Source organism: Cricetulus griseus, chromosome 7 (genome assembly GCF_003668045.3).
Source record: "Cricetulus griseus strain 17A/GY chromosome 7, alternate assembly CriGri-PICRH-1.0, whole genome shotgun sequence".
NCBI lineage: Eukaryota > Metazoa > Chordata > Mammalia > Rodentia > Cricetidae > Cricetulus > Cricetulus griseus.
The window spans coordinates 111,167,209-111,188,511 of NC_048600.1; the positions used below are offsets into that span (position 1 = coordinate 111,167,209).

The following is a 21,303-nucleotide window of genomic DNA, read 5'->3' on the forward strand; positions in this document are numbered from 1 at the left end:
CAGGCGCGGGAAGGCGGCCGCTTGGCTGGAGCAGGTGGGCGGCAGAGGGGCGCGCGCGAGTCCCCCTCCCCGCGCTAGGCTCCAGATGACGGACGTTGCTGAGTCATCTCAAGCCCCCAGCATCCATCCTCCACTGTCCCCTCCACCATGTTTGAATCTTGGGCTTGGGGGCTGCAGGGAGAGGCTGATGCCCTGCGCTACAACAGGCGGGCTGCGTCAACAACTGCACTGTAGGTCCGCCCCCTGCGCGACTATGGTACGCACGGAACCCAGACGTGACCTCAGCCCCAACCTCCCCGCCTGACTGTTTCCCTCCTTCCTCTGGTCCTTCCTGCATCTTTCTGCGGTCCCCAAGCTAGCGCATCTCACTCAGAGATCAGAGATCAGTGACCTCTCCTACCTTTCTATCCTTCGCCCCCTCCCCCTCCCCCCATCTCGCTGCCTGCTTTTTTATTCCAATCACATACACAGAGCAGACAAGCTGAGACAAGAAACATTTAATTTTGGGCCTGGGGGCTCAGCAACTCCCCCGCAGACCCGTCATGCAGCCTCATGTACAGTGGGCATTGGGCCCGCCCCGGGGATTTTGCTGGGGGGGCCTCATGGCAGCAAACAGGGCAGTGTGGCTTTAGTCCCCTCTTAGGGGGGAAGGTGGGGCAAAGTGTGTTGGGCAGGAGAATCTGTGTCCTTTCACTGTATGGTGGGAATGACTGTGCCCAGAACTGGGGGTGGCATTGGCTGACATGATCAGGGCACAAAAGGAGGCTCTGAGCTTGGAGGGCAGGGGCTGGCACCAGAAAAAAAAAAAAAGCAGCCTTTGAAGGAGAGGTCCTTTATCCTGTCTGCAAGGGCCAGGGGTTCCTAGACCCCTTCCTGGCGGCCGAAACAAACTTTCTGTCAAGGTATTCCTCCCAGAGATGGGCCCTGTAGACCCTGGTGAGAAGGGTTAAGTTTGGTCCATCTGAAGGCAGAGCTTTTAGAGAGACCAGACTCATAACCACAGACTACCCTGGCTGGCTGCTTCTGGTGATGGGGATTTCTGGAGTCATAACCGAGAAATGTTTTGACTAAACAGGGGTCAGTGTCTTGTTCTCAGCTGGGTTTGTGTCCGAGCTGCTCTTGGACACCAATTTCTAGTAGACAAAGGTAGGATGAGGCGGCTCTGTGGGGACCTCCTTAACACAACAGTTTCCTACATCTCACAGCCCCTCCAGACCTCAGTCCTGCCCCTGCTCTATCCGAAAGGGTTTCAAGTAATGGAAAAGATTGCTGAACTTTCCTGAGAATTGAAGGAGTGACAGGTGGTGAAATCAGGTCTCTACCACGGTCCTCAGTCCCCTCTCAATCCAGAGCAGATGGCTGAGGAACACCGAAAGGCCCTCTCACAAGGCCCTACTTGCAAAGGGGTGGATACGCAGACCCAAGCAAAGGCTGTGGGCAAAGAGTAGTCAGGCATGCAAAGGCAGTATGGGCAGGTCAACTCTCTGAAGACAGCAGGAGACTCCCTAGGGTGGAACTCATTGTGGCAACTTGACTAGGTGGTACCTGGGCACTGGGTGGGCTACCTGTAGCTTCCTTATTTCTTCCCACTTTTGACTCCGTTCACCAAGTCCCAGAAGATCACCCCATTCAGGATACCCCACCCAAGAAAGAAAACCTTCCTCAGTGCAGAAGGCTCCTAAGTGGGGGTGAGTGATGCTCAGGAGAGAGACAGGGAGAGGAAGAGTTGGCCAGGATGCTGGCTTCCCTCTCAGGCCAGAAGCAAGGGCCAGGCATGGGCAGGGGTAGCATCTGGGTTCTCTTGGTTTCTGTCAGATCTCTGCCAGGGAGTCGGCTGGCACCAAGCCCCGCTTCTTGCCACTGCTGACTCGGATGAAGCCTTCAGCATCCTTGCTTCTGCCCACGCCGACACAGATCTGAGTGGATACATAGAGAGAGAGGCCTGGAATGAGTACTGCTGATGGCTCCAGAGGACACGCCCCAGGGAAGGGTGGGGTTGGTGTATCTGGTGTGGATGGAGCTGATGCAAGCAGATCCTATGAGAGATCAACAGCATGACCAGGACCCAGGGCATAGCAAGCAGGGTGTCAACATCAGGCCTGGTGATCAGTTAAACCAATGCCCCTTCCGAATCCCATCCCACAGAGGAGGTGACAGAGGGGAAAGGGCTTGCATGAGGTTTCTCTGCAGAAAGCCAGAGGGCACAGTCAGTGCTTAAACCCAGCCAGGGGCACCCTAAATCCTAGCACTGGGGAGGCAGAAGTAGGCAGATGTCTGTGAGTTCAAGGCCAGCCTGGCCTACATAGTGAGTTCCAGGCCAGTTAGGGCTAGGGCTACATAGTAAAATACTGTCTAATAGAAACAAAAAGCACCCAGGCATGGTACCTCACACTTTTAATCCTAGCACTCAGGAGCAGAGGCCTAACTCTGTGAGATAGAGGCTAGCCTGGTCTACAGAGCAAGTTCCAGGACAGCCAGGGCTATCCAAAAACACCCAGCCAACCAACCAAAAACAAAACAAAACAAAAAAGCAGGGGCTGGAGAGATGGATGACTCAGTGGTTAAGAGCACTGGTTACTCTTCCAGCAGATTTGGTTTTAATTCTCACCACCCACATGGGCTCACAACCATCTGTAACGCCAGTCTCAGGGGATCCAACAACCTCTTTTGGCTTCTGTGGGCACCAGGCATGCACATGGTACACAGAAATACATGCAGACAAAACACCCATACACATAAATAAATTAAAAACAAACAAATAGAAAACAGCGAAGCCTCCAGATTCATAATTTAGTGCTCATGTTTTATTCCAACTGCCTCTGACATCAAGCAGCCTTTTGTCAGCTGCCAGCTCAAGTCTCCTGGGAGGACCTTACTATCCTATTCCTTTGTTTTTATCTTTTTGAGACGGGGGTCTCACTATGTAGCCTTGACACTTGCTACGTAGGCTTAAACCCAGGACAATCCTCCTGCCTTAGCTGGGTTACAGGAATATGCCATCACATCCAGTTTCTGCGCTGCATGGGATGGAACCCAAAGCAAGCACTCTACCAACTTAGCTACCAGCTCCCAGGGCTTCACTTCTAACCAGCTTCCTCACTTGTACCAGGCTTTCAGGTCCTCCCTCAAGGCGCTTGACACCCTCCCTCAGTATATACCCATGCTTCAACCACAGCAGAGCCCTGGAACCCACCTGGTTCTCCTTGAGGCTCATATAGCCCTGTTCCTTGTTCCCAGAGAAGGGCTGACAGCAGCGCCAAACATTCTCGCCTGGCCTCACCCGCTGCACGAAATTGGCTGGGAAGAAGCCAACCCGGTCGCCAATCTTGCCCTGGGGATGAGGTTGGCAGTGAGCCCAAGCACCAGCCTCACCCCCACTCTTCCTCTAGACCTAGTTCCTACTCAGAGCCAGTGCCAGAGCCTGGGCTCTTGTTATTCCAGCCCCCAGCTGGTGGTGGCTTCTGGCCTTGAAAGGCCATGAGGTGGGCAGAGGGAACTGATATAGGAAGGATGAACTGACAGTAAGACCCAAGGGCTGGCTCTGGAATTGCTCTGGCCAAGCCATGGGAGGAAGGGAGGTATTTGGGGCTTGAAGGGAAGGCAGAACAGTACATATCAGAGTCCCCCCGGACCCCATCCTGCCAAGTCACCTTCCACCAGTCTTCATTGGAGTCATCCACCAGCATGATTCGATCTCCGGGCCTGGGAAAGAGAGAGCTGGGGCAGCATGTGGATACCTAGGGGCCCTGCATACCCCTCTCAGCCAGGAGAGGATTCTCAGTGCCCTTTGAGGCCATTGAGATCACAGATATGGCAGGCTCCCTGGAAAGGCCCAGAATTGGGGCAGAAGACAGGAGACTACACCCATCACCCTGGGCAACTCCAGGCTCTCTGTGGACACAGTATATTTAAATGTGCAAGAAGAAAATTCCTGAAGGTCCTCACCACCCTACGTTCCCAGATCAGTAGGTGTTAGGCAGGACCAGTGGGACTAGACCACAGAAAGGACTTACTGCAGAGCCAGGTCGTTGTTTTCCTGCGGCAGGAACTTGTAGAGTGCAACGTAGGAGTACATGGGCCCCACATCCTTCCTCAGGGACGGCTTTGGGGGCTGTGGGAAAAGGTCTGGGTCAGTGACGGTGGGTCACCTCATTGGTCCACCCACTGCCTGATTGCTGTGAGTGTGCCTGTCCTGGGGTAGGACGAGGACACTGTGAGGTAGAGCCCAGTGCATCTCTGGCCTAATGTGTGTCTTCCTAATAATGGGGCCGGGGTGGGACTGACACAGAGAGGCAGGGCATCCTTGTCTGCTGCACCGGGGAAATGCCTGCCCTTGGGAGAACAGGAGTGGAGCAACAGACATTGGATATCCCTCCCACCTTCCATGCCTCTCAGCTTGACTGTTGCTTCTCCCCAGGGACCAAGGACACCCGAGGGAGGACGAAGTGAGTGCCCTATGTACTATGCTCTTATGTACATATTGATCAACAACAAGAAGTGGCGCTCCTTCCCACTCTGGCCTGTGGGCTCCAGGCTCACCTGCTGTCCAGGGCTCTTCTCCTCTGCTCCTGACCCTTCGCTCTCTGCTGGGGCGATGAATACTGGGGACACCAAGGCGAGACCAGAGTGTGAAGCTTCATCTTACCTTCCCACCCTCTTCCAGTCCCTGGGGCCATGCTACTCTGGCTTACCACTGTCACCAGGCCCCTCTTCTGAGCTGCGGATGCTGCCTTCCCCATCTTCTGTTAGCTCATCGCGTTCACTCTGGGGAGAGACAGGAGGGGGATCAGCCCCTGGGCCCACAGTCATACTCAGATACCCTCCCCGAGGGCTCCCCTTCTGTGCCCGGCATACCAGGCTCCGTGTGGGGGACTCAGACGTGCTGCTGAAGCTGGACCGGTTCATCAATGCCAGGGAGGTACCGTAGCGCAGGGTCTCATAAACTGGATCCACCTTCCCGATGGTCCCTGCTAAGCAGCCACCTTCAGTGCCTAGCACCTAGCTGCCAACCTGGACTCACCCCAAAGCTCCAACCAGGTGGGTGCCGGGGCTAGAACTCAGATCATCAGGTTTGGTGGCAAGTGCCTTGACTTGATAAGCTAAACTAACCCTAACCTGCTCTATTATTATTATTTGGTTTATAAGATAGTGTCTCATGTAGCCCAGGCTGGCACCTTCTTGCCAGCCTGAATTCCTAGACTCTATATGTAGCCATGGCAGCTTTGAAAGGCTTATCTCCCTTCCTCTGCCTTCTGAGTGCTGGAATGCCTGCCATGGAACAACACACCCAAGTCAATCCCACCTTCTTCGGTGCTGTCTCTCAATGTCCAGCATAGGGCCTCTCACTAAGTAGATGCTCAATAAACCGTGTTTGAGGGATGGATGAACAAATGAATACATCGAGCCTACATTCAGCACTCAGAGAAGGAAAGTAGGGAGCACCAGGAATCAGCAGTTCCAGTGCGACTCGAGCACGGAACTGGGAAATGTGTGGGACTTCTTCCAGGACCTCCGAAACAGGGGCCATGGGGTGTAGGGCCCTTACCAGCAGGGGGGGACTCTTTGCTCATGGCACAGGCTGGTGGTGGCTCATGAACCAGGAGTGGGGAGCTGAAGTTGCGTCGGAAAGAGGTGGACTGAGGCAAAAAGAGGCACAGAGAGAACTCAGAGACACAGTGACCCATGGAGAGATTGTCCCTGCCCAAGCCCAGGGCCACCCACAGGAGGAGCCAGCCTGGAGGGGTTCATTTGCTCATTCTGTCACATGCCAACTCCTACTCACTGTCTTGCCCGGACATTGCTGGTGGGAGATCTCCTCAGAGCACCAGAGGTGGACGCTGACTTTGCATGTTTTACAGCGCAAGCCCTGCTTGGAGTTTCCTAGGAGAGACGTGGGTTCAGCGAGAGGAAATGGCCAAGAAAGGACACATCCATGGACAAAGAACAACAGCAAAAAGCCTGGTGGGACACGCCTTTAATCCCAGCACTCTGAAAACAGAGGTGGGCGGATCTCTAACGTGCAAGGCCAGCCTGGTCTACAGAGTGAGTTCCAAGACAGCCAGAGCTACACAGAGAGACCCTGCCTAAAGAAAAACAAAACAAAACAAAAAAACAACAGAAAAAAAAAAAAAAAAACCAGCCTGTGGAGGGCATGGGGAAAAGGACGATGCTTGAGTCTTGAGCTGAGCTTCAGGGCCTGGTACCTCTCCTACTACAGTGAAGATGTTAAGGGACAGCAAAGCCAACATGGAAGTGAGTTTGGAGCAACAGCAGGTACAACCACCACCCAGCACTCTATTGCTCTTTCCTAGAATCGACAATATAGAATCCAAGGCCCAGTGCGTGGTAGGTAAGCACTCTGGCATTAGCTAAAGCTCAGCCCCACCCAACCCTCGCTTGTCTCCCCAGGGAAAGAGGCACAGTTAGAAGTGTCACCTGCATGGCAGTACTCCACCAGTCCTTCCCCGGCCCGCCACAGGGCCCAGGCACCTACCTACAATGAGCTGGTGGCACAGCTCGCAAGGGCTGGCCCTCTTAAAGACGTGCTCCTGGAAGCTGTGCAGCCTCACTGGTTTGAGTGGTGCCAAGGGGCGTGGGACTGGGCACGGGGAGGGTGCTGGGGTGGGTAGACCCCCGTCTGTGGAGGGAGGTGGTGGAGAAGGCGGCGGCAGTGGGGTTGGTGGCGTCAGCAGCACCTCCGTGGGGCACTTCAGCTCAGAGCCTGAGCGGAGGAAGAAGTTCTCCACACTCTTACTTCGGAGGATGGTCTTGAGGGAGAGGGAACGCTTAAATCGCTGGAGCTGGGAGAAGAAGGAGCGAGCTGTGAGTGCCAGGTTGGAGGGCTGGCCAAAGAAGGCCTCTCCTGCTCATACCATCCAGCCTCCCAGAGCCTACAGGGAACTTGGCAGGGGATTTTAAGGGAGTTCTAGCTGGGCAGGCACATGCTTAGAAGTAGTGGAGACTACATAGGCCGAGTGGCCAAGGAGCAGCTGCTGGTCTCCTCCAGCGGGTCAATGCTGACCCAGTGAAGCCAGGTCCCCACACTCTTTTTCCAAAAGTAAATAAACAATAAACAAAATAAAAAAATCTAGACTTTTGGCTGCATGTGGTGGTCTCCTTCGGTAACGCCAGCAGTCAGGAAATGGAGACAGGAAGGTCGGGAGATTGAGACCAGCCTGGGTTACACAGCAAGATGTTGTCTCCAGGAAACGATAAACTAGACTTTTTCAGGGTTTGATCCATCTGAGGTGGGCGTGCAGATGGATCTCTGTCGAACTGAGGCCGCCATAGTGAAACCCTGTCTCCATACAAAACAGAGAATAAAACTAGATTTTTTTTTTTTTTCCTTCTGGAGATGGTGTCTCACGTATCTCTCAGACCAGTTTCAAACTCTGCCACCAAGGCAGATGACCTTAACTGCTGACCCTTCCATCTCTATTTTCTTAAGTGCTGGGATCGAAAGCACAAAATGCTACCCCTGCTTTATTCAGAGCTGGAGATCAAACTCAGGGCTTAACACATGCTAGGCAAACACTGTCAACTGAGCTACAATGCCACCTTCCAAACTAGACCTTCCGTGAAATTATACAGAAATGATTTAAAAATATTTCCTTTGGGAAAATGTGTATACTTTTTTTTTTTTACTACTACCAGCCCCCCCTCCCCCCAAAGGTAGTATACTTTTTTTGCTAATACCAGCGCCCCCGCCACCTCACCTACCCTTTAACAGTAAATCTTGGAAATCATCCTATACGAATGTACAGTGAGTTCCGTCAGTCTTTTTTATGGCACGCACCAGTTCATTGCGTGGTTATACTAGTTATTTGGTAGGTGTGGCTCAGTTGGTAGAGTGCTTGCCTGGCATTCACAGTAGTTCTGGATCCAGTCTAGCGTTACATGGAACTGGACCTGGTGACACACATCTGCAACCCTAGTACTCTGAAGGCAGAGGTAGGAGGGTCACAAGTTCACAAGTCTCTGACAGCATAAAGAGTTTAGGCCAGACTAGGCTACAGGAGACCCTACTTTATTTGAAGTGGGGGGGGGGTGAGGCAGGTTCCCCAGGATTTGAGAGACAAAGGCAGGAAGACTACCTTGATATGAGGCCAGAAGGCTACAAGGCAAGATCCTGTCACAAGCAAATAAACAGAAACACAAACAATCTCTGGGGCCAAACAAAACACACCAGGGCGGCTAGAGAATTGGCTCAGTAGTTAAGAACACTTAATGTTCTTGAGGAGGACCTGGGTTCGATTCTCAGCACTTACATGGCAACACCCAGCTGTCTGTACTCACAACTGTATGTTACTTTAGTCCCAAGACACACACACACACACACACACACACACACACACACACACACACAGTGCATAGATATGCATGAAAGCCAACCGCTCGTACAAAACACCCCAGGAGCCCGGTGGTGGCGGTGGCGCACGCCTTTGATCCCAGGACTTAGGAGGCAGAGGCAGGTGGATCTCTGAGTTCAAGACCAGCCTGGTCTACAAGAGCTGGTTCCAGGACAGGTTCCAAAGCTGCACAGAGAAACCCTGTCTTCAAAACCAAAAACAGCAGGACCTTTTTGGTTTGCCAACAACTGGATAAGAAAGTAGAGGCAGGGGGCTGGAGAGATGGCTCAGCCTTTAAGAGCACTGACTGCTCTTCCAGAGGTCCTGAGTTCAATTCCCGGCAACCACATGGTGGCTCATAACCACCTTGAATGAGATCTGGTGCCCTCTGCTGGCATGCAGGCAGAAGACTGTATACATAATAAATCAATAATAAAATCTTAAAAAAATAATAAAGGTGAATGGAAAAAAAGGCATCCATTAAAAAAAAAAGAAAGTAGAGGCAGGAAGATCAGAAATTCAAGGTTGTCTTCCTTGGATACATGAGTTTGAAGCCAGTTTGAGGCACATGAGACATCAACTCGAGAAGAAAAACAAGTCTCCTTTTATTTTGTTTTATATTGAGACAGGGTCTCACTATGTAGCCCTGGCTGGCTTGAACTCAGAGGTTCACTTGCCTCTACCTTCTGAGTGCTAGAATTAAAGTTATGCTTCATCACACCCTGTAAAAATCTAGTTTTATCATTTGTTTGAGACAAGATGTTGCTGTGTTCTCCAGCAGGGGTGCAGGGCAGGAAAGTCTCCCTGTATTCTCAAGGCTAATTCTCTCTCCAGACCACATCTCCAGTCCATCGCTTGCGGCCACCTCATCGTGGTCTTAGCTCAAGACTGATATCCAACACCTCAAGGTTCCTCCACAACATCGGGGCATCCATCTTTGGCCTACAGGCCTACGCGACTGAATGTAGGTCCCGCTGCCACTTCAAAATAAACACGCAGAAGCTACATTAATTATTAAATGTTGGCTGATGGCTAGGGCTTTTCATTGGCTAGCTCTCCCTTAACTACTAACCCATAACTACTAATCTATGTATTTATACATGGTCTTGGCTTACCAGAGAATGTCCTGACCTGTTACTCTGTGGTGTACATGCTGACTGTTTTGGCAGGGCTCCCTCTGCCTACCTTTCCCAGAATTCTCCTCATCTCCGGTCCTGCCTATCTTCCTGCCTCATTGGCCAAATGGTATTTTATTCATCAACCGATAAGAGAAACATATATACAGATCGACATACCTGATCAGGCCTAGAATATCTGGCAGACTTTTTTAAAGCAGGAATTTTGAAGTACTGTCCTACCTTGTCTTGGCAAAGTTTGGCAGTAGCCTTCTTTTGTGTTCTGCTTGTCCAATTTGGACATCATACTGTCAGCAGTCAAGGCAATGGAAGTTTCTTGCCCAGTGTCTAACTTTGCCACAATAAAAGCAAACTCCATATGGAGGTTCTTGGATGCCCATCATCCTTTTTTGAAGTAGATTGGTACTGCCAGAAGCAGAGGTGTCTCACTGTCATGAAAAACTTTAGGTTATTGAAAACATCTTAAATTCCATATTCTGTAGGTCTCTGAAGTGTTTGAAGACCATCTATTTATCTACGATATATTGGTTTAACCATGAAAATATACCTAACATGATTACAGTTTGATTGTCATAGATAACTACTAACTTGTATTTCTTAATTATACATCACATTTTAAAATGAGATGCATAAGTATAATACCTTAAACAAGAGTAGAAACATATATACAAGTTTCTTTTTCTTTTTTTTTTTTTTTTTTTTTTTTTGGTTTTTCAAGACAGGGTTTCTCTGTGGCTTTGGAGGCTGTCCTGGAACTAGCTGTTATAGACCAGGCTGGTCTCTAACTCACAGTGATCCTCCTGCCTCTGCCTCCCAAGTGCTGGGATTAAAGGTGTGCACCACCACCGCCCAGCCATATATACAGTTTAACAAAAATAACCTTAAATTTCTATCAATATATACATTTTACCAATGTAAAATATTTAAGACTAATAGTTGCTTTTTAAGGTTAAAAGTATATTTCATAATTTACTCTTTTATCCTGCCATTTCTATATTATATCCCCTCTTTTTCCCTTCAGAAAGAGATCCCTGAATTTAATCTCCTTTGTTCAGTTTTTTTTTTCCAGACAGGGTTTCTCTGTATGCTTTGGAGCCTGTCCTGGGACTTGCTCTGTAGACCAGGCTGGCTTCAAACTCACAGAGATCCACCTGCCTCTGCCTCTCAAGTGCTGGGATCAAAGGGCACCACCAACACCTGGGTGTTTGTTCTGCTTTTTCTCTGATCATTACCAATAACAACTTGTAACCAACACCCATAACCCATTGAATGACCAAAAGCCCACCCACCCCACCTCTTGGGAATGCAGGCTTCATGTTCTCTATACTGCTTCCTGAAGTCTGGAACATCAGGCTTCCTGATGGGGCAACAGGACCCTGAGAAAACTGAAATAATGGGCAAGTCCTGGGAGAGCTAGCTGTGTCATTTGTCTCTCTGTGTGATGGGAAACTTCAGGTCTTATCTGACGTCCTGGCTGGAGTAGTCTGTGAGGCTGGACTATCTCAGTAGCAGCTTTGAAGTTGTTCTGGATGTAGAATTTTGACAAAACTGCAACAGAGGCATTTTGAGGCTGGATCACCTGGGCTACATGTCTCTATTGGTGTCTGGCTCTTTTTTCCAAAAACACACAAACTTTCAAAGGCAACATATATATCTGCATTAACACAAGTATGGAATGTATGATATGAATAAGTTGGCTAAGGATAATTTTTTGTTCTATGTTTGAGCAGGTAAAGGCACCTGTCAATTTTATAAGTCCATTTGGACTGCATAACCAAATTGTAATATATATGAAAGGATGGCATGTAATAATAAGTCATGAGGCCTTTTTAGTCAACAAGATTTATCACGTCTTATCCAGTCTCGAAGCTGTTCCACAGGAGACAGATCAGCATGTATGTCACCTGTCCTGTAGTCTTTCTTTGTTTCTTTTTTCATGTCTGTAGCCATGATTTTCAGGAGGTCTCCTCCCATCATATATCTGATCTTTATTAGTTTTGAAGAGAATCAGAACTTTCCCCCACCCTTGGAAACAAAGGCATAACCTCTCCTCCAATACAACATATTTTCTGACTTCCATTTTGTAGTTAAGACATTCTTAAAATATATAGGTTGGTTTAATTTAGCAGTTTCCATAAACCAATTGTCTCTCAGCAGCTATTGTTTTTTGTACATTAGCATTTAAAAAAATCCAAAGTCACCAGGCAGTGGTGGTGCATGACTTTAATTCCAGAACTTGAGAGGCAGAGACAGGCAGATTTCTGTAAGTTCAAGGCCAGTTTGGTCTACAGAGAGAGTTCAACCAACCAAACATACTGTACTTTTCTAGAGGTTTTTCTGTGTCTGTACCTGGCCTTACTAAGCACCTGCAGTGTTATCTGACCATGTGAGACAAATCTTAAACTGCCATGTCAGCCACCACATGGCTCAACTGAGCACATGGGTTGATTGGCTCCAGCCCAAGCAGCATCTGGGAGCCGCATCTCTGTATGCTGAGCACTGGCCTGCCCGAGAGACTGCAGGCCTAGGAATCCACGTGTGGCTCCTCATCTGGAATTTTTCTTAGCTTTCCCAGGCCCTATGTTTAGATACTCGAGTCTCCACATTGGATGTTATATGTAGTCAAATTTTTCTTTGGACCACCAGCTCACGAATAATGACAGGGAGACTTATTAATTAGGAAATCGTGGCCTTAGCTTAGGCTTGTCTCACTAGCTCTTGTAACTTAAATTAACCTGCTTTTACCATGAGGCTTTTAACCTTTTCTTTCATTCCATATGTCCAACTCCCTTCATGTCTCGTTGGTGTCTCCTGCACACCTTGATTCCGTCTCTTCTTCCTTTCTCTCCCAGAAATCCCGTGTATAGCTCCTGCCTAGCTATTGGACTTTCAGCTTTTTATTTCACCAATCACAGAAATACATTTTTACACAGCGCACAAATATCCCACAACAAGTTCATCAGTAAGCCCATTTTCTCCTCTGGTACTTGTGGAATATTTGTACACTGTGTGAAGATGTGTTGCTGTGATTGGCGTAATAAAAAGCTGAATGGCCAATAGCTGTGTAGGAGGTATGGAGGCCAGACTTACCGGGACCTAGAGGACTCCGGGAAGAAGAAAAGTGACACACCAGGAGATGCAGGCAAGAAGGATATATAGGAGGAGAGGTAACAGCCACGGGCCATGTGGCAGAACGTAGAGAAATATAAATGGGTTAATTTTAAGTTATAAAACCTAGTATGAAAGAAGCCTAAATTATAGAATGAGATTTCATAATTAATAAGAAGTCTCCATGTCATTATTTGGGAACTGGCAGGACAAAGAAAGACTTGTTACGGTACTCCTGGGCCTGCCCTAGCACAGAACTACATCAGCTCAGGTTCCTTTTGTCAACTTTTTTTTCTTTCTTTTTTTTTTTTTTTCTGAGACAGGGCTTTGGAGACCTTCCTGGAACTAGCTCTTGTAGACCAGGTTGGTCTTGAACTCACAGAGATCTGCCTGCTTCCCGAGTGCTGGAATTAAAGATCTGCACCACCACCGCCAGGCTCCTTTTGTCATCTTTTTTGTTTTGTTTTCAAGATAGGGTTTCTCTGGGTAGCCTCTGCTATCCTGGAACTCAGTCTGCAGACCAGGCTGGCCTGGAACTCATAGTGATCCACCTGCCCCTGCCTCCTGAGTGCTGGGATTAAAGGCGTGTGCCACCACCCAGATCCTGTTGCCAATTTCTAACCCCACTCGAGACTGAAACAGAGGCCCTGTCACCTCCAGTCCTCAATGGCCCCAGCACACAGTAGGTACTCAGTCACTGCACTTCTGCCAAATATATCACTGACTTTGTGGAGCCAGGGCCAGTTCTGTTCTGAGGCTGGAGTTCTTAGTACCCCTCACTCAAACACACCCTCACCGAGTCTGCTCAGAGCAAGGAATGTGACCTCCTTATCCAGAGACGTGCCCCTCTTTCCCTGTGGAGAGTTACCTTATTCCTGTCCTTTTCCTGTGGAGAGTTACCTTATTCCCGTCCATTCCTTTCCACCAGCAATAGGAAAGGGGAAGGGGGGATAGGCCAGGCTCCAGGCAGGGAGTCTTGGCCAGGGTTCCCAGCTGGCATGTTAGGCAGCCTGTGTGCTGTGGCTGTCTGCCTAGCACCTGTGTATGCCAAAGGGACAGAAGTAGTGGCCCCTCCAGCTCCCAGAGGCCAGCAGGCAGCAAAATGGAGGGAGTAGTAGAGGGGATATTTGGGCACAAGGCAAGCTCTGGTGTGCCAGCTGGGAGGCCGCAGCCCTGGGGTGTCTGGCACACTGAGTTGTTCATTTCCTTCCAAACTCAGCTTCTTGGAAAGCACTGTGGACTTTTTTGTGCATCTATGAGAAGCGAGGCCTGGGGCTCCAGATGCCTGTGCTCCAGAGCAGAGGTGTCGAGCAAGCCAAAACAATGAAGAACCAGACTTCGCAGATCAGCTCAGGTCAGGCTGTGGCTGCCAGGGCCAAACAGGGCTTTGGTGGGGTCCAAGAGGAAAGTGAATACCACCGCTACCCCTCCTGATCCCACTCTCTGCCACCAGTGTTCTGCTCAGGGGCCTCAAGGCACAGAACACACAGGAGGTAAAATTTCAAAGATGTGCTGGGGGAAGGGCAAAATTAACCTGTTATCTGAGTGCAAATCACTTTACTCCCTTTCTCATAGTTTCTCCACATCTGAGGAGGAGGAGGCAATGCTGGGCAATACAAAGCTCTGGGTCCAAACAGCTCGATCACTCAGCCAGAAATTTGGTTCCATAAAAGTTTCTCAGCATTAGAACACTGGATCTGAGCTAGTACCTGACACACAGTCTGCCACAGGCTCCAGTGATATCCTTGGGCAGAGATGGTCATTGTCCCAGGATTCAGATAAGGAAAGGATGTTAAAGGAGTTAAATCACTCCAGCTCTGAGTCCTCAGCTGGCAAGTACCAGAGTCAGGGTGGCTCAGATAACCAGGACTATCTTACTACTATGGCCCCTGACTTGGTCCCCTCCCTTCCCTCAGCTGTTCCATGGGCTTGTCTATTGTGTCCATCAAGGAATTCAGGGTTAGAAGGGACCAGAAAGACTAGACACCTAAATCAGTCTCCACCCCACCCCACCATTGTTCTGGTCACATTGTGTCTGAATGAATGGCTCTTGGACTCCTCTTGGGATGGGAAGCACACTCCCTCATGGGATAGTTACCCCATCTATGGGCAGCTGCAATAGCTAGGAAGTGCTTCCCTATACAGCGCTGGAGCCTACCTCCCTGTCACTTTTGCCTATCAGCCCCTACTCTCTTGGCTCAGGCCAGGCTATTCCATCCTAGCCACATCAGACATCCCAATATGTGAAGGTATCAGTCATGCTCCCCCTCCTGAGGCCATTAATTCCAGAGTGATCCCTGTAAATCTAAGTCCCTCCCCGCAGTCTAGCCTGCACCCTTTATTGGTATATCCCCTTCCCTGAGACTCAGTGCCAACAGCCACCTCTGCAAGGGTACCAGAGGTGTCTGGAACACAATGTTCCCCGGCATTAGGGTAGCATCCGCTCTGCCTGCTGATTTCCTAACTCAGCTGTGGGCCCCAGATCCCAGGAGGGCAGAAAAGAGGGAAAAATGGAATTGCCACCTAGGCAGATGACAAGGGCTTTGGCCAGAGGGCAAGGTAGGACATAGCTGTCAAATGGATCGATGCCAGCTTACTCCAGAGATGTTAGTTTGGTGACTCTGCCAGGCCAGGTATTCCAGCTTCTTACTCCTGGCTCTGCAGCTGTTCCCGCCGTTTCACATTTTTTTTCTTTTTCTTTTTCTTTTTCTTTCTTTCTTTCTTTCTTTCTTTCTTTCTTTCTTTCTTTCTTTCTTTCTTTTTGTTTTTCGAGACCGGGTTTCTCTGTGTAGCTTTGGAGCCTATCCTGGCACTCGCTCTGGAGACCAGGCTGGCCTTGAACTCACAGAGATCCACCTGCCTCTGCCTCCCGAGTGCTGGGATTAAAGGCGTGCGCCACCAAAGCCCGGCTCACATTTTTTTCTTGCTTATGTGTGTATAGATGTGTGTGTAGTGTCATGACATTCCATGACACATATGTGGGGGTTAGAGGACAACTTGTGGGAGCCCGTTCTCTCTACCATGTTTGTGGTTTTGGGGGATTGAACTCAAGTCATCAGGATTGGTATAAACACCCTTACCTGATATGGTAGCTTGATTAAAATGGCCCCATAGGCTGGGCATTGGTGGGGCACTCCTTTAATCCCAGCACGCAGGAGGCAGAGGCAGGTGGATCTCTGTGAGTTTGAGGCCAACTTGGTCTAAAGAGCAAATTCTAAGACAGACTCAAAAGTTACACTGAGAACACTGTCTAGAAAAAAAAAAATGCCTTCCCAGACTCATTAGGAAGTGGTATTATTGAAGGTGCGGCCTTGTTGGAGGTGTGGCCTTGTTGGAGGAAGTGTGTCATGGGGGTGGACTTTGAGGTTTCAGAAGCTCACCCCGGCCCCGAGTCACTCTCTCTTCCTACTGCCTGCTGATCCAGGCGTAGATCTCTGAGTTACCTCTCCAGCACTGTGTCTGCCTGCATGCCATCATGCTTCCCCTAAAGATGTTAATGGACCAAACCTCTGAACTATAAGCCAGCCCCAGTTAAATGGCTTCCTTTAAAAGAGTTGCCATGGAAGGCTGGAGAGATGGCTCAGTGGTTGAGAGCACTGGCTGCTCTTCCAAAGGACCTGGGTTCAATTCCCAGTGTTCACATGTCATTTCACAACTGTTTGTAACTCCAGTTCCAGGGGATCCAACACCCTCACACCAATGCTCATAAAATAAAACTATTTAAAAAAGAAAGAGTATGTGATCATGGTGTCTCTTTACAGCAATAAAACACTGACTAAGCTTGATAAGCATTTTACCAAACCCTACCAGCTATCCTGGTGTCTCCACTGCCAGGGACCCGTTTCTGGCATGCACCTTAGTAAGCTGTTTCACTTGGATCCAGTTCCTTCCCAGTGCACCTGCAGACTGTCTGGCATGTGGCCCAGGTCACGAGGTCTCTTTCGGACTCCTCAGAGCAGGAGCCTGACCAGCCAGTATCCTCTCACTCTAAGCTCTCTGGAGGCTCCTTTTTTCCTCAGTTTCCCATGCCATCTCCTGAAACAGTACTAGGCAGCTGGCAGTGGGTGGTGTCGGGTGTGGTGAAAGATGACTCAGATGGCAAAGCTGGCACCGTGGGGTCTTCCCGGATGATACCAAAGAGATAAGTAGTACAGGATGAACGAGAACCCTGGAAGAATGAGACCTACCTAGAAGATTGCTGAGTAGGCTGGGCACAGGCCTGAGACCCTACCATAGACTAAGCAGAGTTCAGACTGGCAAGAAACGCCTGGGGGCACCAAGCTGATGACTGAGAACAGAATGTTGGTTTCTGGGCACCCGGCCTTTGTTGAACCTGCCTCACACTGAGTTAGGTGGGCAGCACCGTTCTTTTCTCTCTCCCTCCATGGAGTCTACAGGCACAGGCTGCTTTGGTGAAGGACTGGAAAGGGGCTGACAAAAGCCTGAGTTCACCGCTGGAAGGGGGTTGCGAAATGACCTCACAGACTCACCCCAGTCCTGTCTATGAAGTCATTTCAGAGCCCTTCACATGCAAGGGGGGCCAGGCTGGGGGCCCAAATGGCCTGGAACAGAGTGGGTCAGCTGCGGTACCCCCTCCCCTGCTCCTCCAGACCTTCTGCTCAGCCCCTGAGCAGATGACATTGGAGGGTCCTTGGGTTGGAGGAGGGAGACACAGCCCTGCCAGGTCTGACCCCCACCCCGCCCCCACACAGCTGAGTGCACAGCTTGTGGGACTGCTGAGGCAGCACACTCCAGGCTCCTGCTTGCCTTGGGGAGCTCCTGAGTTAGGAGGGATAGGAGCAGGCAGGCAGTGCGAGCCCCTCCATTCTCTAGAAAGACAGCAGGGGGACTGTATATCTGCCCTGGGTGACAACAGAGCAGGTGAGAGGTTGAAGAACTAGAACTCAGTGTGAGGCCAGCTCCCGCTATCCCCTTGGTGTGTCAGATAACCCAAGCAACATCCTCCCATTGCATTCCTTTCCAGGAGACATTTGGCACCTTAAGGAGTCTAAAGTGTGGACCAGGAGCCAGAGTCTCACTTTTAGAAGGAAGCAGAAGGCCAAGTGTGTACTGAATCTTGGACGGAGGGACCCAGGTATGGAGGCTCAGCGCTGTAATTTTAGCTCTCGGAGGTCGAGGATGGCTAAAAATTTGAGGCCAGCCTGGAATACACAGTAAGTTCTACACCAGCCAAGGATACTTAGCAAGACCTTGTCTCAAAAAGGTAAGAGACTTGGGCTTGAAGAACAGCAGGGTCCCCAAGGTGCAGGCCTGAGTAGCTACCTGGGAGAGCTTCAGGCAGACTCCACCCTCCCTGTTCAACGGCCAGGGCTCACTGCCGTAATGACCTTGACCTTGAGTTAACCTCACATTCTGAAGGGTCGTCCAGATGGACCCAGGAGGAAGGGGGTCGTGGGAAGAGCTGTGTAGGAGCTTGTGACCCCAGGGAGCCCCAAGACACTACCCATTTCTCACCACACCTCTCCTGGTCACAGGATGGTAACAAACACCAGGGTGGAAGGGAAAAATGAGGGAGTCCTGGCCTGAAGTCTAGGGAGGGGTAAGGGCTCCCATCTACAGTCCCTTCCCTTCCCATTCCGGGGCCGCTCAGGTAGCTTCCCACAGAACTTCATGAACACCTAGAAGTTGGGGAGGGGGGCAGACACATTGTGGTTGGGAGATGGAATGTGAGCATCGGCCTCCCCCATCCCTTTCAGTTCCCGCAGTCTGGGCTCCGCCTGCCTTCACAGGAGAATAATTTATTCATTGTGACTCCCACAAGAGTAACAATCATACATAATTAGGGTTAATTATGACATTCATTAATTACGATGACTTCTTTTGATTCTGCCCTCTCTCCTCCCCTCTCCAGGCTCTCCGAGTGGGGGGTGGGGCCGCCTCTGGCTCTGGAGCCCCAACATTCCGGGTCCCCGCCCGCCACCGACGGCCCGTGCTGCCCGTGCTGCCCGTGCTGCCGCAGCCCCCAGCGCCGGCTCGAAAGCTGCGCACCCGGGGCCGCGGCCTCCGGCGCTCCCGGTGCGCGAGGTGGATGCCAGGCTGCTGTGGGTCAGAGAGGGACGCCGGAGACACAGAGAAGCACGTAGGGAATCGGAGAGGACCAGAGAGAGGAGACGGTTGTGGAAAGGGATTCAGAGAGACAGAAGAGAGGGGGACCGGGGAGCCGCAGACACGCATCTGGCGGCCACGGGAGGGGTGCGCCTCGCACGCACACACGCGCGCGTACACCGGCCCACACCCGCTACACACGGCCACACACGCACGCCCCGCGCCTCCGCCGCGCCGATTCCCTCCAACAAAGCCGAGTTACAACCGCCCAGGAGGCAGCCGGGGCGCGTCGGCGTCTCGCGCGCGCGTACCGGAGGGTCGTGGTCGTGTGATCGGCTCCTCGGGTCCCCTGGTCGCGAACCCTCTCCTCCCTCCCGGGCACGGCGCGCAGCCTTAAGAATCACGCGGGCCCCCTTTAGCGTCCGTGACCCCAAGGGGACCCCGCCGCTGTGACCAGCGCACCAAGTCAGCCGTGCCCGGGCGGGGCCAGGCCTCTCGCCCCCAGACTTACCTTGGTTTCTTGGAGGGTGGAGACAGTCCCTGGAGGGGTATGGGTGGCCGCGTCATCCGGTTCATTTTCCTTCTCGCTCATTTCGGTCATGGTTGGGGTATAAAGGAAGAGAGGGCGCGGAGACCCGACGGCAGGCCCGCCGGGGGCAGGCTGTGGGTGGCGGGCGTCTCTTTGGGACTCTCAAGGCTTTTTCCAGTGGCTGCTCTCCAGTGACCCGCAAGAGAAACCCTCCCAGGCAAAGCAGCCCCCTAACACCAGGCACCAGAGGAGAAAGTTGTCTGGGTGGCGGGGGAGAGGGCGGCAATTACCAGGAGCCACGGGAGCGGGACGACCCGGGGCGTGAGGACCAAGGGTCTGCAGAGGATGCTGCGCTCTGCGCGAGGAGGAGGGAAGTGGGGATGCGCGGATGAGCAGAGCGAGAGAGCGACGGAGCTGTCCGAGTCCGGCCGGCTCCTCCGTCCTCTGCGCCCGCCCTCCATCTCCCTCCCCCTCCCCGCGCCGGCCCCAGCCTTGCACCCGGCGGCCCCTCCGCCCAGTCCTAGCCTCCCAACTTTGATTTAGGAGGTCGCCTGGTCCCTCCCCCTTCCCTCTGCCGCGCCCCCGCGCAGCTATGCAAATCAAGGTTTTCAGCTATTGGCTGCGGAGGTGGCTAGGAGGGCCAGCTGGGTGGAGTCTTGGGGGGCTCGTCCAGTTGGGGAGGGGTTTGGAGGGTAAACAAGTGGAGGGGTAGTTTGACGCTGAAAAACCAGAGATGGAAGAGGGGTGCCAGAACTGAAGAAGGGCTGGGACGAGCATAGTAGCGTCTGGAAATACGAATAATTCGGGGCTGCAGCAGAACAGCCGAGAGGGAAAAGTTACAGCGTTCTGATAATGCAGATTAGAAGATGCTGCACCTTGGCAGAGAAATAGGACCTCACCAAATATACACAGCAGTACTAGATTTAAGGCGGTTCCTGAAGCAGGGAACAGGCTGTTGTTTGGCGTGTGTATGATTCGCATGCGTGTACATCTAAGTGTGTGTACGTGTAATACGCGAGTGGCACATGTGTGATTGTAGTAGCCGGAGGTCAGTTTTGGGTGTCATTCTTCAGGAACCATCCACATGAGTCTGAGTCAGGTATAAGCTCTTTGTAAGCTAATTTGGCTAAACTGACCCTGGAGCCCCAGAAACCCCCTCTCTCTACCTTCCTAGTGCAGTGGGTTTGGCCTTTTAAAAATAGATGCTGGGGATTAAAGTCAGGCCCCTAAGTGACAAGTACTTTACCCTCTGAACTGTCTTAACAGTCCTGTTATTTTTGAGACAGGGTCTTTCTGTGTAGATCAGGCTAGCCTGGAATTCACTACGTAGCCTTATCTTCCTGCTTTAATTAATCTCCCCAATGTCAGGATTATAGACTGAAGATACCTTTTTATTTTTTTAATTTTATTTCATGTGCATTAGTGTTTTTGCTTGCATGTATGTCTGTCTGTATGAGGGTATCAGATACCCTGGAATTGGAGTTACAGACAGCTATGAGCTGCCATGTGGGTGCTGAGGATTGAACCTGGGTCCTCTGGAAGAACAGCCAGTGCTCCTAACTGCTGAGCTATCTCCTTGGCCCTGAAGACGCTTTTTTTAAAAAAAATATTTTTAAAGAGAAAAATATTTACTTTTAGCCATGTTGTGGTGGCGCTCACCATTAATCCCAGCCCTTGGTTGGGAGGCAGAGGCAGATCTCTGAGTTCCAGGTCAGCCTGGTCTACAAAGTGAATTCCAGGACAGCCAAGGCTACACAGAGAAACCCTGTCTTGATAAAACCAAATAAAGATTAAATTTTTTTGTGTGTGTGTTTTCTGAGACAGAGTTTCTCTGTGGCTTTGGAGGCTGTCCTGGAACTAGCTCTTGTAGACCAGGCTGGTCTCGAACTCACAGAGATCTGCCTGCCTCTGCCTCCAGATTGCTGGGATTAATGGTGAGTGCCACCACCACCTGGCTTAAAAATGTATTTTTATGTGAATTAGTATTTTGTTTGCATGTACATCTGTGAGGGTGTTGGGTTTCCTGGAACTAAAGTCACAGACAGTTGTGAGCTACTTGTGTGTGCTGGTAATTGAACCCAGGTCCTTTAAGCAGTCAGGGCTCTTCACCCACGAG

The 21,303-nt window shown here is 50.9% G+C and overlaps 1 protein-coding gene across 1 annotated transcript; it reads right to left on the reverse strand.

The window, feature by feature from the left end:
• Nucleotides 1-1,811: 1,811 nt before the first annotated feature.
• Nucleotides 1,812-19,259, reverse strand: Stac2 (SH3 and cysteine rich domain 2). Its single transcript, XM_035447991.1, has 11 exons — nucleotides 19,170-19,259; nucleotides 6,494-6,800; nucleotides 5,783-5,880; nucleotides 5,546-5,636; nucleotides 4,855-4,967; nucleotides 4,692-4,764; nucleotides 4,540-4,634; nucleotides 4,014-4,111; nucleotides 3,651-3,702; nucleotides 3,194-3,331; nucleotides 1,812-1,916 (listed from the first exon to the last, which is right to left on the reverse strand). Exons 1-11 carry the CDS (start codon nucleotides 19,257-19,259, stop codon nucleotides 1,812-1,814), a joined length of 1,260 nt encoding a protein of 419 aa, XP_035303882.1.
• Between the last annotated feature and the right edge of the window lie 2,044 nt (nucleotides 19,260-21,303).

Coding starts and splice junctions, on each gene's coding strand:
- Stac2 (XM_035447991.1), bottom strand. CDS start 19,259: ATGACCGAAATGAGCGAGAAGGAAAATGAACCGGATGACGCGGCCACC. Junction 3,703..4,013: donor AACAACGACCTGGCTCTGCA/GTAAGTCCTTTC, acceptor TCTCTTTCCCAG/GCCCGGAGATCGAATCATGC. Junction 1,917..3,193: donor TGAGCCTCAAGGAGAACCAG/GTGGGTTCCAGG, acceptor GTATCCACTCAG/ATCTGTGTCGGCGTGGGCAG.